The sequence below is a fragment of the Microtus ochrogaster genome, chromosome 2 (assembly GCF_000317375.1).
Source record: "Microtus ochrogaster isolate Prairie Vole_2 chromosome 2, MicOch1.0, whole genome shotgun sequence".
In the NCBI taxonomy this organism is placed as follows: Eukaryota; Metazoa; Chordata; class Mammalia; order Rodentia; family Cricetidae; genus Microtus; species Microtus ochrogaster.
Genome location: NC_022010.1, coordinates 75,521,066 through 75,536,554, shown reverse-complemented (window position 1 = coordinate 75,536,554; position 15,489 = coordinate 75,521,066). Strand labels below are relative to the sequence as shown.

General features: G+C 36.4%; 1 protein-coding gene across 1 annotated transcript in view; it reads right to left on the bottom strand.

Annotated features, from left to right (window-relative positions):
- Positions 1-10,841: 10,841 nt before the first annotated feature.
- The window catches only part of Lipi (lipase I), a 35,699-nt gene continuing 31,051 nt past the window's right edge, over positions 10,842-15,489 (bottom strand). Inside the window, exons 9-11 of the mRNA XM_005345273.1 lie at positions 14,098-14,274; positions 11,789-11,848; positions 10,842-10,863 (exon numbers count right to left, since the gene is read on the bottom strand). Of these exons, the coding sequence (XP_005345330.1) occupies positions 10,842-10,863; positions 11,789-11,848; positions 14,098-14,274 (259 nt within the window). The remainder of the gene's footprint in view (positions 10,864-11,788; positions 11,849-14,097; positions 14,275-15,489) is intronic.

The following is a 15,489-nucleotide window of genomic DNA, read 5'->3' as shown; positions in this document are numbered from 1 at the left end:
GCCTGCCTCTGCCTCCCGAGTGCTGGGATTACAGGCGTGCGCCACCACCTCCCGGCTTTAAATTAATTTTTAATTGAACTTATTATTCTATTTGTCTTGGCTAAAATTTTGTAATACTGAAGTCTTGTATTAGAAGAGTTTAAAGCCATGAGACTCTCAAATTATCCCTATGAACTCTCTAATCTTCAAGCAGACCTGTTTTGTTCCAGACAGTCTGAATAATAATTGCTGCCCACTTTTCTCCCACTTAAAAGATAGAAACTTGAAAGCATTACTGCTTCATTTATTTAATTTGGCATAGGTTGCTGAAAAATTGAAATAATCCAAGTATTTATTGAAATTTTGAAATAAAGATATATGCAAACACTTTTCATGTTGGAAGACAAGTGTTCAGAGATATACAAGAGCCATGCTACTACACAAGACATGGGACAGCATTTCTGGTAACAGTGGAGACAATGCCAAAGGTGGGAGTGTGCTTGGAACAAATAAATTAACCGTGAGAACAGCCAAGCCAAAGCCCAAGGGGGATGTGGTAGGTGGGTGAATCTGATCTAAATACTGATGGCTACTGATAAGAATAAAGGGAAGAAGCCAGGAGGTGTATGTGTCTGTCTGGGTGAATGGTGCCTTTAAATTTAGTCTTCAAACACTTTCTGTAATCTTGTGCTCCACTTAAAAGCACTTTTAGCCTGCATGCAAAAACAATCTTCTATCTCCCTGTGAGACAAAATTCTACTCTGAGCCAAGAGGAGCCTAACATTCCAGAAATGTAAGCCCCAGTTCTGAAATCCAAATTCAATTCATCAACACCATCTGTATTACCAGCTGTTCACCTTCCAGATTTTCTTTCATTTTTCAAGTACCCCATGTTCATAAGAAAATAAAATATTAAGGAAAATGCTCTTCATGTTCTGAAGTCCTCCATCTCAAAATGACCCCCCTCCAATGTTCTTCGTCGATGTTGTTTATGCCACCTGAGAAACAAAATGTATTTATTTGTCTTGGAGCTACTTAGTAATGTTTAGCAATCTCTTCATCGGGAAATCTGAAAGCTCACCCCAGAGAAACAGCATGTGTTTCTTTGAATTTGACAAGATGGTCACATTTAGTAAATTCTGTGTCCTTTGGCTCAATATTCCCCAGTCACATCACACTTTTGAGGTGCCAAGCTCCCCCTACTGGCCTGTGCTTCTGCAGAGGATTTGACTTCTGATTTATCCATTCATCCATTTACTCATTCACAGATTTACATAATGCTCACTGATGATTCATTATATAACATACCAAAAAAAGTCTTTCTGATATTACCCATCCTTCAACTTTTATTTCTTTGATTATTCAGCCAATCACTGAGGATATTAAAAAGATATGCTTATGGAGAATTTGGAGAGGTACATGAGATAGTATTGCAAGTAAGGATTTTAATGAATAGATTGACTTAATAGTGCTTTAACTTCATCTTAAATGTCAGCTAAATGTAGGATTATAGGTTAAAGTTCCTAGTTGTTGATAGTATTGGGAAGTTATGGAATCCTAAGGAAATCGGACTTAATAGAAGGAAGATGGGTCCGGGGGGGGAGGGTGGTCAATGTTGAAGAAGCTATTGGAATCCCAGCCCCCTCCTTTCCTCAGTTTGTTATTGGTAATTTTAATATATCAGCAAAAAACTTCACAAAAATCACATGAATATTAGGCCTACTAATGCTTTCAGTTGGACATACAATTTGGCCAGAAAATTAATCACTGTCTGGGGAAATGGCCCAGTCAAGAAAGCGCATGCCTGCTCCTGAGTCTAGTTACCAAAACCTATGTAAAAATAGATAGAAATACAGATGACGAGTTGTCTCAGCACTTAAGAGTAGCTACTGATTGTGCAGAGGACCTGAGTTCAGCTCCCGGTGCTGATGTCTGGGAAGCTCAAGACCACTTATAACTCCAGGTCCTGATGATCTGACACCCTCTTCTTAACTCTGCAGGCAACTATACTCATGCACAAATGTGCATGCAGACACGCATGCATACATGTAACTAACCTAAATAATCTTTCAAACAAAATGCCAAACAGGGTGTTGCATGTTAATAGTCTCAGTTCTGGGCAGGCAAAGAAAGGAGGATTATAGGGGTCCCTGACTAGCCAGCCAAACTAACTTGTGAAACCCAGGCCAATGAGAATTCTTACTTCAAAGGAGGTAGCCAACACTCATGAAACTGACACTTCAGTTGGTCCTCCAGCTTCAACACAAACAAGCACATTTGTGTGTGTGTGTGTGTGTGTGTGTGTGTGTGTGTGTGTGTGTGTGTATGTGTGTTTGTGTGTGTACTGGCATGGACACTTGACATACACAAGAAACACACACACCACACACACACAAAGTTTTAATTTTAAAATGAATTTAATTACATCCTACTTCAGAGATGTGATTATGCCCGAACAGGACACTGTGTGGGTCACACTCTAGTCTGGCTGGTCAACTGACACTACACAGACATTTTGAAACAGAAAAAGACAGGTGGTGTTCACACACATAGTAGGTCCTGTGAGTATATAACAGGAAGACAATCAACTACAGACACTAAGACACTAATACAACAAGAAAGAAAGAAAGAAAGAAAGAAAGAAAGAAAGAAAGAAAGAAAGAAAGAAAGAAAGAAAGAAAGAAAGAAAGAAAGAGAGAAAGAAAGGAAGAAAGAAAAGGAAACCACAACGAAGAGCATTGGTATGGACTCTACTTGGCATTCCCCTTCAGTAGCTTCAGTAGCATATAATAACAAACTACAGAGGTACAGAGACTCAAGGAAGACATTTCTGTGGCAGGGAAGGGCCTGGATTAAACAGGTGAGATGGAGAATGCCACGGAAATTTAGATTGCATTCTAAATTACAGTGGTATTTTATCTAACTCCTGACATTACTAAAAAGTTGCTGAAGGATGTTAACAAGTTGATTGACATGTAACCAGATAGCTCTGATGAGACTTGAGTTACACATGAGTCTTCAGCATCTTTATGCTGGCGTCTCTTCATCAGTTATGTAAGACTAGTTTCAAGTGGTTTTACATAGTTAGACGGGTTAATATGCTCCAACGGCACAATGATCTATGCAACTGTTAGCTATAATCATCTTTATTTTTATCATAATGGTGAACAAATACTATTTGTAGCTTACTTGAGTAAATTTCATAAACATTTCTTAGAGAACTTAGAAATACAATGAATTGAATTAATCTACTTAAAGTCATTAAGTTATGGATTTAGGATTTCATCTTAAGCATCATAGCTTCATAAATTATTAATTTATTTGACACAGTAGCACAACATTGTTATTTGAAGCACATAAAAATATTCATCTTACTAAGGATCACATTAATCCAACTTATTTCACTAAACAATAAATTTTCAAATTAAATTTTTTTTTACAATAGAGAGGTACAGTGATATTAATTTTCTTCCACTCTAAAGCACTAAACTTGCTATTTCTCTTTAGAAAATATGTTTTTAACATTTTCACTGATTAGGATAAGATATAAATACTCAATTTTAAAATGTATATAGGAAGCAGATAAGGGAAAACAAACAGCATTAGAATATATTCAGAATGCTTTTTATCATATGAATATTATATTTTCTTATCTTGAATCTCCAAAATGTGTTAAAATATATACACCTTTGGGTTCACCCACTGGATTTTGATCCTACTTAATGTGCTGGCTTTGTGGGAACCTAGCCAGTTTGGATGTTCACCTTCCTAGATATGGACGGAGGGAGGAGGACCTAGGACTTACCACAGGACAGGGAACCCTGACTGCTCTTTGGACTGGGAGGGGAGGGGGGGAGGGAGGGGTGTGGAGAGTGGGGGAGGGGGAGAAAAAGAGGAGGTGGGGAGGAGGTGGAAATTTTTAATAAAAAAAACATATAAAAAACATATATATACACCTGAATAACAGATTGAATAGTTCATTCTAAAACAATGCTGGTTACGTTATTGCAGTGGACAAATCCTTTGGCCCACGATTTTGAAATGGATCACAGAAGGCGTTCACACCTTACATGTATCTGGTCGAAGTTCTGTTATTTTCCTTTCTGTAAGTACAAAATCATACTTACAAGCTGGTGGTCTTGGAAAGAGAAGAAAAGAGGGAAACAGCTATTAGTAAAGTAGCAAAATTTATTTCCGTTCATGCAAAATTAGAAAGGTCTAAATCTGAAATGAGCTGGTTTTCCAAAAGTACAGAGCTAGAAGGATCTCTTAGAACTGAATCCACTTGTCTCATCCGTGTTGAGATGACATAGAGATAGTGCTTGTGAGAACGCAAATAATTCTCCCTTTCCACTTCTGTCTCTTTTGCATCACAGAACATTCACACTGCATAGCATAGACAGTGCTATTGGAATCAGCCCCTTCCTGAATTCAACATTAAAGTAACTAAATAGCTCTTCCATCATGACTGGCCCCAAGGACAGAGACTGACATATAAGACATCATTCATCTAAATTCTTTTCTTCCACCCCAATTTACCATTCATTACAATTAAATTTGAAATAACACCATGTAAAAATAGTGTATATTTTAATAAGAACATGTATACAGCACTGGAGATCAAACCACTATAGTTAATTCAGCATCTTGCCCAGTTGCTTATTTTCCTGTTAACGTTTGGAAAAACTTGAAAATAAAAAAAAAAAATGGATGAAAAAATAAAACATGGTATGAATAAACATTTTTTTTAATCAATGGTTATTAAATCAAGAGCAATCAGATCAAGCATACAGATCATCTTAGTTTTGGTGCCAGGCTCCAGAGTTTCATGTCTCTCAACCTCCTTGTCTGGTGGAAACACTACTGGGTGATGTTTGTTTTCCTTTGTCTTAGCCAGGTCTTGTAACACACTTCAGGTTGGCCTTGAATTCACGTCAAACCTGCTCTGTGTCCTCTAGTTTCAGGGACCGCGGGCATGAATCACTACAGCTCTCAATGTTGCAACATACTCAAGAGCAGATTTTGTTTGAATTTCTCGATTTTTAGAAGACATAAATTGTATGTTTGCATATAAAATATAAACACTGATCTTTATGGAAATGCTCCCCATTTAAAATACTAAAGACTGCTCACAACTGCCATTTTCACATTGTGGCCCAGTAAATGTGAACTGATACTGCTCAGAGACTATGGAAATTTTTAGATGCTGGCAGCAGATCGTAATCTGCGCCTCTAGGGACTGGCCATGACTCAGCAATAAAGGCACTTGATGCTCTCCCAAAGGACCCTGGGGGTTCATTCCCAGCAACCACAGAACAGCTGTGGACAGTTCCAGGTCATCCACACCCTTTTCTAGCATTTGCAGGCACCACATGCAAACAATGCAAGGGCACCTCATAGGTAAAACACAAATACAGGTGAAATAAAAGTAAAGCTTTTTAAAAATTAAACAAAAGTTAAGGAAAGGTTTTTCATCCCTCAAACACTTGCACCAATTCCTGCTCTGTTTGGCTGTTTTTATGTATGAATATACGCTTTCGATATTTGATTTTCTTGTGCCTCATTTTCCCACTCTTTTCATATTAAAAATGTGTCAGATCCACAAAGGAAAAAATTACCTCAGCCATTTAGTGCCTTCCCAGACTGCGTGTCTGAAATATACAAGCAAAGCAAGGGTATCCTTTATTTTCTTCTTAATTAGAACCTACTCACAAGCCAATCACCATGGATTTGTATTAACATATAGAGTATATGTCATACCACATAGCCCTCCCTCTCGAAAGCATGTGCAACATTGTAAGAACAGTTTAAACAGATGTGTAAAGCCTGCCAACCTTAAGCTTCACCAATATTTATAAGAAAGTTTTATTTCCTTTCTCTTTACATTGTGAGTAGTCACATTTTCCTTCATAACTCTAATTTTGAAATAGTTTGTTTTATACAATTAATAGGTCCTTCATTCTTATGAAAATGCTGCTATTTCAAAAAGGTGTATTTGTTAAAAGTCCCAAGAGAAGGAAGGGTTTCACATATGTAATTTCAGCATGAGCTTTGAATGATACATTTCTACTATTTTTCTTATTACAGATTTAACACAAAGGACAATATTACATTGATAAAAAAAACTTAATAACAACAAAGGTAATTCAAAGATTTTATCTAAAGTTAAACCTAATCTAGTTTTTAACTGCAATACATAATTAGAATAAAAATAAGAAATATATTTTTCTTCTTTTAAATATCTTTCTGAGATGTTTGTGTGATATATCACATTATTTTTCTAACATTCTTTTGTAAAGTGACTTAAAGAAATACTTTTAAGCATTAATACAGAGACAGAAATATACCTGATCCTAACTGCCAGACAGGGATAAATTCATAAGTTACATTTCCCTGGGTAGATAAGTTGTGCTTAAAGAATGAAAGTAAATAAAGCTAGTTTAAATATTTCTCCAGGCCTTCTAAAGAACATCTGCCCAAAAGTAGTTTTATTGCTTATTGAAATCCAGCCCCAAAGATGTTTACAGAAATTTTGCATTCATAAAAATATTTGTAGAGCACAGAGCAGTCAATATGAAAAGACACACAATGTCTAGCATCTGATCCAAAAAGACCAGGCAGGATATGGAAAAAGCTCAGTGGGAGGGCATTAGCAGAACAGGACCAGAGCTGGGCCAGAACCCAAGGTTTGAAGTTCAGGACCAAAAGAGGGTAAATAACTGAATAACAAAGTGCTTGTGGCCCTGGCTGTTGTCTTTTTGGCTTTGTAAGTAATTTGCTTGCAGGCAAAGAAGCAGAGGATGGAACCATATGAGGAAGAGACTTAACCTATTAAAACAACCCACAACATTAGCACAAATGTGATAACCAACACAAACACACTCAATTAGTTATTATACCTTCATTTCATGTGCTCAAAAAAATTAACCACAGACATAAGCTGTAAAATACAAATCATACTTCCAAATACAAAACAGTATATAAACTGAAGACTGTGCTACACAGAACTAACAACTGTTTGACAGTGTAGAAGCAAAGACCAGCAAACAGCAAAGCATAGCAACCCAAACTCTCCAAAATTAGATCAGAAAGAAAGTTCAATCGGGAAAATTAAGAAAGCATTGGTGAGTTCTAGTACAACAACAAACTTTGAAATAGGTATACCCAAATAAGATAGGAAAGGGAAAAAGCAATACAGAAACAAAAATAAATTTGTCTAGGTGAAATTTTAGATAGAATCTTATTTTAAAAAGAAAAAGAGCAAATTATCAATCTGCAGGTCCGTGAGCAATAGACCGCAAAGACAAGAATTCTGTTATAAAATTCCTTCATAGAAAAAATGTTTTTTGCCTGTTAGTCTTTGAAGCTATTACTCTACAATGTTATCATTAATCATTCATAATATTAATATAAGAAATGTGAATAAAATTACTAGGCATATTGTAATCTAACTGTTCCAGCTCAGTAAAAAAAAAAAAAATAGTGACTATCCAAGTAAAATAAGTTCCATAAGAAAATAAGTTGTTTATATATGCAAAGAAGGGATAGCAATACATTTCTCAGGACAATCAATGCAACAGACAAAGAAACAACCTTTGAAAACACTGAACTTCTTCTGTGGAGACCAGCCCTCAGCTGCTCAGGGATTGAAGGGGATCCACTGAATCAGTGAACTAAGGACTTGACCTATCTGAACGATAGCTCCTTCTGGGGCCAGCAAAAAAGGGAAACACACACACAATCTCCAACATGTCAAGATCACACCCAGGGTCCTAATAAATAGCAACCATTCAGCAGGTCAGAGAAACTGAAGAGGAGATGCACAGCCTGCAAGCCCCTGGACAGGCTGTAAACAGATGCAGGAGGGAGCCTGTCCTGGAACTAGCTTTTGTAGACCAGGCTGGCCTCGAACTCACAGAGATTCACCTGCCTCTGCCTCCCAAATGCTGGGATTAAAGGCGTGTGCCACCACCGCCCGGCTCGTTTTATTGCTGGTTCTACTCTCTTCTTCTTTTGTTCTGTTCTTCCACCCTAATGTTTCCTTCCTCTGTCTCTTTCCAGATTAATTCCTTCTACGCTACTCCCTGATATCTTCCTTCTCACTTCCTTTTTTTTTCTAACAGCTTATAGACCCCAGCAAAATCTTGTAAGCAATATAAAAATTAAAATGTAGTTACATTCTATTTTTAAGTGAATAATTAGAAGGAATATCAGTGAAAAAAAACAACATGTTTCCCATTTCTTTTAAATGATTAAACATTGCACATATTACAGGTGAAAACAATTTATTCCCAAAACCCCACAAACATTCATGTCCAAGCAACTTGTTACAAATTAATAAAGCATAAGTAAACAAGGGATTTTTCTCAGTCAGTTCTTTTACTAGCAGGCTGCATTTTGCAGATACAAAGAACGGATCAATCACCTTATTATTTATCTCAAAAGGTAATTTTATCAAAAATTCTAAGAGAATCACAAATCTAAACGTCTATGTAGAAAAAAACAATCAACAAGCTCTACTTTAAATCCTCAGGGTACATACCCATTCATGAAAATATTTTTATATCAGGAATATGAGGGCGGAAATGGATACAAGGAATTCATCATCACCTTTGATCACCAACCCATCCTAGCAGGAAAGGCACATCAGCCAGCAATAGCCAGGTTGCCATTGTTTTGGTCCTTTGACCTCAATGGGTCCCTTGATCAACTATTAAAAGTGTTTCTTTCTAAATTTTAAATTGATTCCTAATATTTTCTACCTCAAATCATTAACAAAATTATCTTAACCTAACCTTAAGACATTATTTAAAACTTTATGTTAGCTATGATATACACTGAAACCCCTGAGCACGTCTCCCAACATTAAGATTAAAAGAACTTGAGGTAGCCTAGCTTCTGGGGCTCAGTTGTTTTCCTTAATCAGTAACCTACTCAGTAACCTAAGCCATAGTCTATAGGACTTCTGAAGAAAAACTTATAATGAAGAAAGGTCATTGGTTAAATAAAGAAACTGCCTTGGCCCTGATAGGACAGAAAATCAGATAGGTGGAGTAAAGAGAACAGAATGCTGGGAGGAAGAGGAAGTGAGGTAAGACGCCTCAGACAGATGACAGGCCACTGCTCTCCCGGGCAGACGTGATGAAGCTCCGACCCAGGATGGAGGTAGGCTAGAATCTTCCCTGTAAGCGCACCTTGGTGCGGTGCTACACACATTAATAGAAATGGGTCAGGCAGTGTTTAAATGAATACAGTTTGTGTGTTGTTATTTCGGGGTATAAGCTAGCCAGGCGGCTGGGAGCAGGGCGGCAGGAATGCAACCCACAGCTCCTTTCTACAAACTTGGAAGTCCTAACTGACAATCTCTTGTTCCTGTTTTCTATTTTCTGCAGTTCCTGCTTTATCACGGGCAGGGATAACACTATAATCTATCTTTACCTATATTAATTTTCCCACTAAACTAACCACTATCATAATCCCTTATCACATTTGTTAAAAACCCTTAATTATCAAAATCATCACTACTATTGATTAGATCATTACTTCAATTAAACAGTACAGCTTAAGAGCAAATCATCTTCATAATAACCCACAGGTAAAAATGCCCAGTAGAACTGAATATTTACATGAGCTAATCATACTACATTAAAGACAGTGGGAATACTTCCACATCCATACACATCATGGCAGATACCAGAGAAAAATGGCAGCGGCCACCATGTAAAGACACAGAAGTAGCAAGAGTGATTATGGAAGCGAAGCCCTCAGGGCCTTGCTTATATCTGAGATTCTCCCATCAGAGCCTGTATTCTAGTGGACTGAGCTCAGGAAGCTGCCACCTGCTGCTCCTCTGACATGGCGAGAAATATTATCTTTCAGGATGAAGAAAACATAAGGAATTTTCAAAAGGTCATATTGGACTTCACAAACAATGTAGGCACAGTAGAAGGAATGTTACGGAAACCACACTAGAAAGTAAGTTAAAGCAGATAAAAAGATGCCCCTATCAGCACAAGCATCTTAAAAGGGGGCTGAGAAGTTCCACTTGGCAAACTTCTTTCCATGCAAGCATGAAACTTTGAAGTCACGCACCCACGTAAAACCCATGCACTGGAGTACAAGTCTGTAACCTCACAACTGGGGGTGATGGGTGCCAGAGAAGGCCTGGAGATAGCTGTTAGATCTGTGGAACAAAATCATGAGTTCTAGATTCAATTAAAAACCATGTCTCCAAAAATGGAAAAAAGAAAAAAAAAACAGAAGTGACTAAGGAAAATTGATTTACTGATTTTATCTCTAGCCATTGTAAGACACAGTCACACACATGGTTACACAAACATGAGCAAACACGCACATTCACACTTGAAGATATATGTACACACATATACTATATACACACACATGTGCCATGTCTCTAATTATTGTTGTCTCTTTCATTTTTTAATGACAATTTAAGCAGAAATGGTACAGTTCATTAAGAATGTTTTAGGACATTCAAAAGAAAAGTGCTTGCCAACAACAGCACAAAAAGTGTTACAGAAAAATGAAAGCAGGTACTGTAATATTTTCCTATGTAGAGTGTTAAAAATCACCTGAAGGTAAATTTCTGTAAACTAAATATTTTAATATAAACTCCAAAGGAACCATTTGCAAATCCACATAAAAAAAGCAATACAATTTTATAACTCCTTGATTAATACAAAAGAATGATTAAAAAAAAAACTGAGCAGGGAACCAATAGGACAAATAAAATACAAAAAGGCAAAGCTTGAATTAACATGCACTGTCATTAATTTTAATTGGTTAAACATGTAAATTCAAGAGCAGAGATGACCTTATCATTGCCATTTGAGAAATGCAAATTAACAAGCTATATTTGCGTACCTATTAAAAAATAAAAATGAAAAAAAAAAAACAAGAGACCAATCAAGCAGCAATAACATAACAAAACCTAAAACCAATCTGGTTGTGGTGACTTAAATGAGTGCCTCCAGAGGTTTCAGGCACTTGAATTCTTAGTCTCCGGTTGGTGCTGGTTTGGCCAGGACTAGGAGGTGTGGCCAGAACTAAGAGGTGTGGCCTTGTTGGGGAAGGCTTGTTGCTTACCTTCTGCTGTGCTCTCTGCCTATCCCCTTGGAAGTGCAAGTCCCAGTGAAATGCTTTTTTTTTTCTTTAAGTGGCTTTAGCTATGGTGTTTATCCCAGTAATATAAGGTAACTAAGACAATGGTTACCAAAGAACACTTGCCAGAAGAGCAATAAATATTTAATGCAGGCCAAAATGCAAAACATACTTACTTTGAAAAACACTTCGACTGTTTCTTATAAAACTTACAATGAAAGTCTATTCATCCATAAGTTTCACTGATATAGGCAAGAGATAAGCGCAAAATTACACACATACAATGACCTACAATCTTGTGTATATAATAATCTAGAAAAATATGAGCCAGCAGCAGCAGGTGACGTCAGAGTTGAACTGATAATCAAAAAAACAGAACCAATAAACTTTGGTGAATTCTAAATTTTTGCTTTTGATATTAAGTGCTATTCTTCTACCCAATACAATCTATGCAAATACACACCAACAGAAATATTTAATATTAATTTTTTAATCAGTTTCAGTCAAGGAATTTTCTGGAAGTCATTGAAGGTCACACCTCTTCTGTGTATTTCTCTTGGTCCCTCAAAACAAAGAACTAATTTACTTGGAGTGGCTGAGAGGAGGTTCTGGAGATAACTACTTTGGGAGATAAAATTACTCATCAAGGGTGTGTAAAGTAAGGTGGATCACATCCTTTGTTGCTCACCTCTCCAAGAGGTGAGCAGTCCAAATTCTCACTGACGTTGTATGAGCTGTGTGGACATATCTAAAGAGGAATGTAACTAGATGATTACAGTAGTTACCTAGGCAATTGAACATAAAGGATACTTTCATCCAAGAGTCATTTTGCATTTCTGTCTCTGGCCAGAAGAGGATGCTGAGAGCATCATTAAATACCCAGAGGTATTTTAGATTTTCACTTTTCTGAGTCAAAAGAATTGCATCCAAATTTTATAAATCTAGTAAATAATCATAATCCATCCATAGTATAGGTTTTGGGAAAGAAAATCCCATACCCATGTGTTTTATGTACTGGAGCATATATGAATGGCTTTGTCCTATTTCTTACTTATGACTGAGTTTTATGCAGCATATATTGGCATAAAAAAGAAATGAGAAAATGTTGATGGAAAAGCAGAAAACATTAATAATTCTATTTTAGCAGAAACATTACATATGAAACAAATTTTCCAAAATATCTACAATGAATAAATTTATTAGTTAATGAAAAATGTTTTTATTGTAAAAATAAATACCAAATCAAATGTAGTTGAAAACTTAAAACCTTGTCCTTCAAGATATGACATTCTGCTCCAACCACATATTTAAAAGGTAAATGTTCTTGCTTAGATATCTACTGGTTTGATATGTTTTGCATACACTTCAGTCACAGGAATGGTAGAAACTGCCTTTTGTCTCTATAATAGCATTTTACTGACTTTTGATGTATGTATATTATCATACTAAAAATCTGTAAAATTATTTGCATTTAAATTAGTTTCCAAGACTCTTCTGTGGATGTAGAGCTGATCTAAGTGCTTGTTCTCAGATTGGGAAGCAGTTCAGTCAGTCAGTAACACAAGTATGAGGAACTGCATCCCTAGCACTCACATAAAAAGGCTCGTACAGTGGCACTTTCTTACAATTTCAGCGCTGAAGAGGTGGAGAGAGGGAGATTCCTAATGATTATGACTGTGATGCCAGTGAGAGACCCTTTCTTCAACAAAATGTGAATGACCCTTTAAGAATGATATCTAAGGCTGACCTCTTGCCTCAACACACACATACACACACACACACACACTCATACACACTTACACAGGCATTATATATCACTATACATACATATAATCATATATTGAGCTTGTTCTTACTTTCTATAAATACTAATCTTCTGTACTGCACTTTCATAAAAGAGAGTTGAGATCCATATATGTGTGTGTGTGTGTGTGTGTGTGTGTGTGTGTATAAAGTGGATTAAAGTAGAAACATTACAACCAACTAAAGAGATTACAATCAATCCACAAACCACTTCTTTTATTATGGGCATGTAGGTGTGTATGTGTGGTGCATGTACTTATGCACGGGATATACATGGAAGCATGTGCATATGTGTGGTGCATGGTACACACACATATATGAAACTCAACTACATCCACAGAAGAGTGTTTGAAACTATTTTTTTTTTCGAGACAGGGTTTCTCTGTAGCTTTGGTACCTATCCCGGAACTAGCTCTTGTAGACCAGGCTGACCTCGAACTCCCAGAGATCCGCCTGCCTCTGCCTCCTGAGTGCTGGGATTAAAGGCGTGCGCCACCACTGCCCGGCTAGAAACTAATTTAAAGGCAAATAATTTTACAAAGGCCTGAAGATGATGTTTCCCTATCATTTTCTACATTAATTCTTTGAGATATGATGTCTTATGGAACCTGGAGATCATTGTGTGGACTAGCCTAGCTGGTCAGCAAGTCCCATGATTCCCCTGTATCACTCATCCAGCGGTGGAATGGTAGTTGTGTAGAACAGTGCCTGACTTTTTCAATGGTGTCAAGAATCCCTCCTGAAACCTTGTCCACCCTAACTTAAAGAACGGGGTTTCTTTCTCTCTCTCCTTATTCTCTTCTCTGCCTCAATCCTCGCTACAGTTGCTGAGATTTACCGCTTTCTTGTCCTATTCTTTTTCCCTTAAACTCTCATAAAATAAACTGTTTTTGAGCTGAAAATAAACAAGCAAAAAGGAAAATATTTATAAATCTTTTAGGACTATATTGTGTCAATTTCAACCTTACCAATACCTTTTGAAATTATTATATGTTTTTTGTTGCTCAGATAATGTAATTATGAATGACCATAAGTATCACTCAAGATAAAAAATATATTTTGTCTTTTTTAAACATTTGAGATCCTTTTATAATAAAATTAACCAACATTTGCATACATAACTTCTTAGCCAAAACATAAAGAGCAGTTTTAATATTAAGACAAAATATTGTAATAAAAATTTAGAGTTCCTACCTTTCTGGATTGGTAAGTGACTTTAACATGAGACTCTGGAATTTGTATTGGCATGTGGAACAGTAAGAATCTGAGGACGGCATGTATGTGATATAAATGCATGAAATGTTCACAATATCTCTTTTGAACAGAGCAAGGATCTTGAATTCCTTAAGATTATCAAATGGTTTGCTCTTCCTAAGCAGGAAAAAAAAATGATATTCTCAGTTTGTTAATAAACTTAAACATACTTTTCTAAAATAAGTGCAATGTTAATGAAACACAAGACAATTTTATAGAGCAGAGGGCAGACAAGACAGAATAAAATAACAGTGAGGATGTATGAAACTCCATATGAGCATGTATAAAAGCATATTTTCTTCGAGATTGTTTATCCTGTATTTGACTTTATTCTTTATTCTTCAGCCATTGCAATTCCTTCAGTTGACTAGGACTTCAAATGAAAAATGATATTCACCAACACATTTCAGAATATTTTCTTTAAAGAAAATATCAATAAAATACTGAGATTTAAAATGAAAAGTACTATTTTATAAACATAATTTCATGATCACTCTCAATGTATCAAGGATAGTAACAAGGCTTAAACCACACACTTGGACTTTATTTAGCCAGTAACCTCCTTTTAATGATATTATAAAAATGGTCATATCAAGAAAAGTTAGGTTCAAATCATATAGATTGCTTTCTTGAAATCACAAAGCTATTAGTTAATCATTTGTGGTGTAAAACCATACTTTTAAATCCTGTTTATTACTCCTTTCCTCAGTTCTTTATCTCTGTGTGGCAGAAATATGAGTCTATAACATAATTCCTGTCATAATAGTTTTGTCCAAATCCAAGAACTCTCTCTATCGTCATCTCTCAGAAGCTAAAATTAAGGGTCTAAGCAAGTTGGACCAGAGAAACCACAAGATTTGGGTCAGAAGAAAGAAGCAAATGGGGAAAAGAAAACAGAAGGAATTAGATAAAAGGAAAGAGCATGGAAATCCTCAGTGAAGAAAAAAGTGTGGCAAAATGTGTTAGAACAAAGACAAGGATCTATGTAGAACAGAGAACAAAATGGCAGCTTTGGTGTGGAAGCCCCAACATTTCCGACCAAGCTTGAATTGTCTGTGCCCTGTTATCCCTTTTTTTCATCACAGAAGTTAGGTTATCCAAAGGATGTAACCATTCACTTCAAAGTTCATCTCTGTTCTCACCCTGGCAGGGTTACCCACTTTTCCCCAGAAATGTAACTTCATTTGGTATATCGCTTATGTATTTCAAAGAGCATATCCAGATTCTTCAGATTTCCTGCAATAAACTCAGATAGCAATGTCACCTACAAATTCACATCTTCCCTAGGGTTTCCAACTGCCTGAACTCTTATTTTCTTAGTATCAAGGGCTT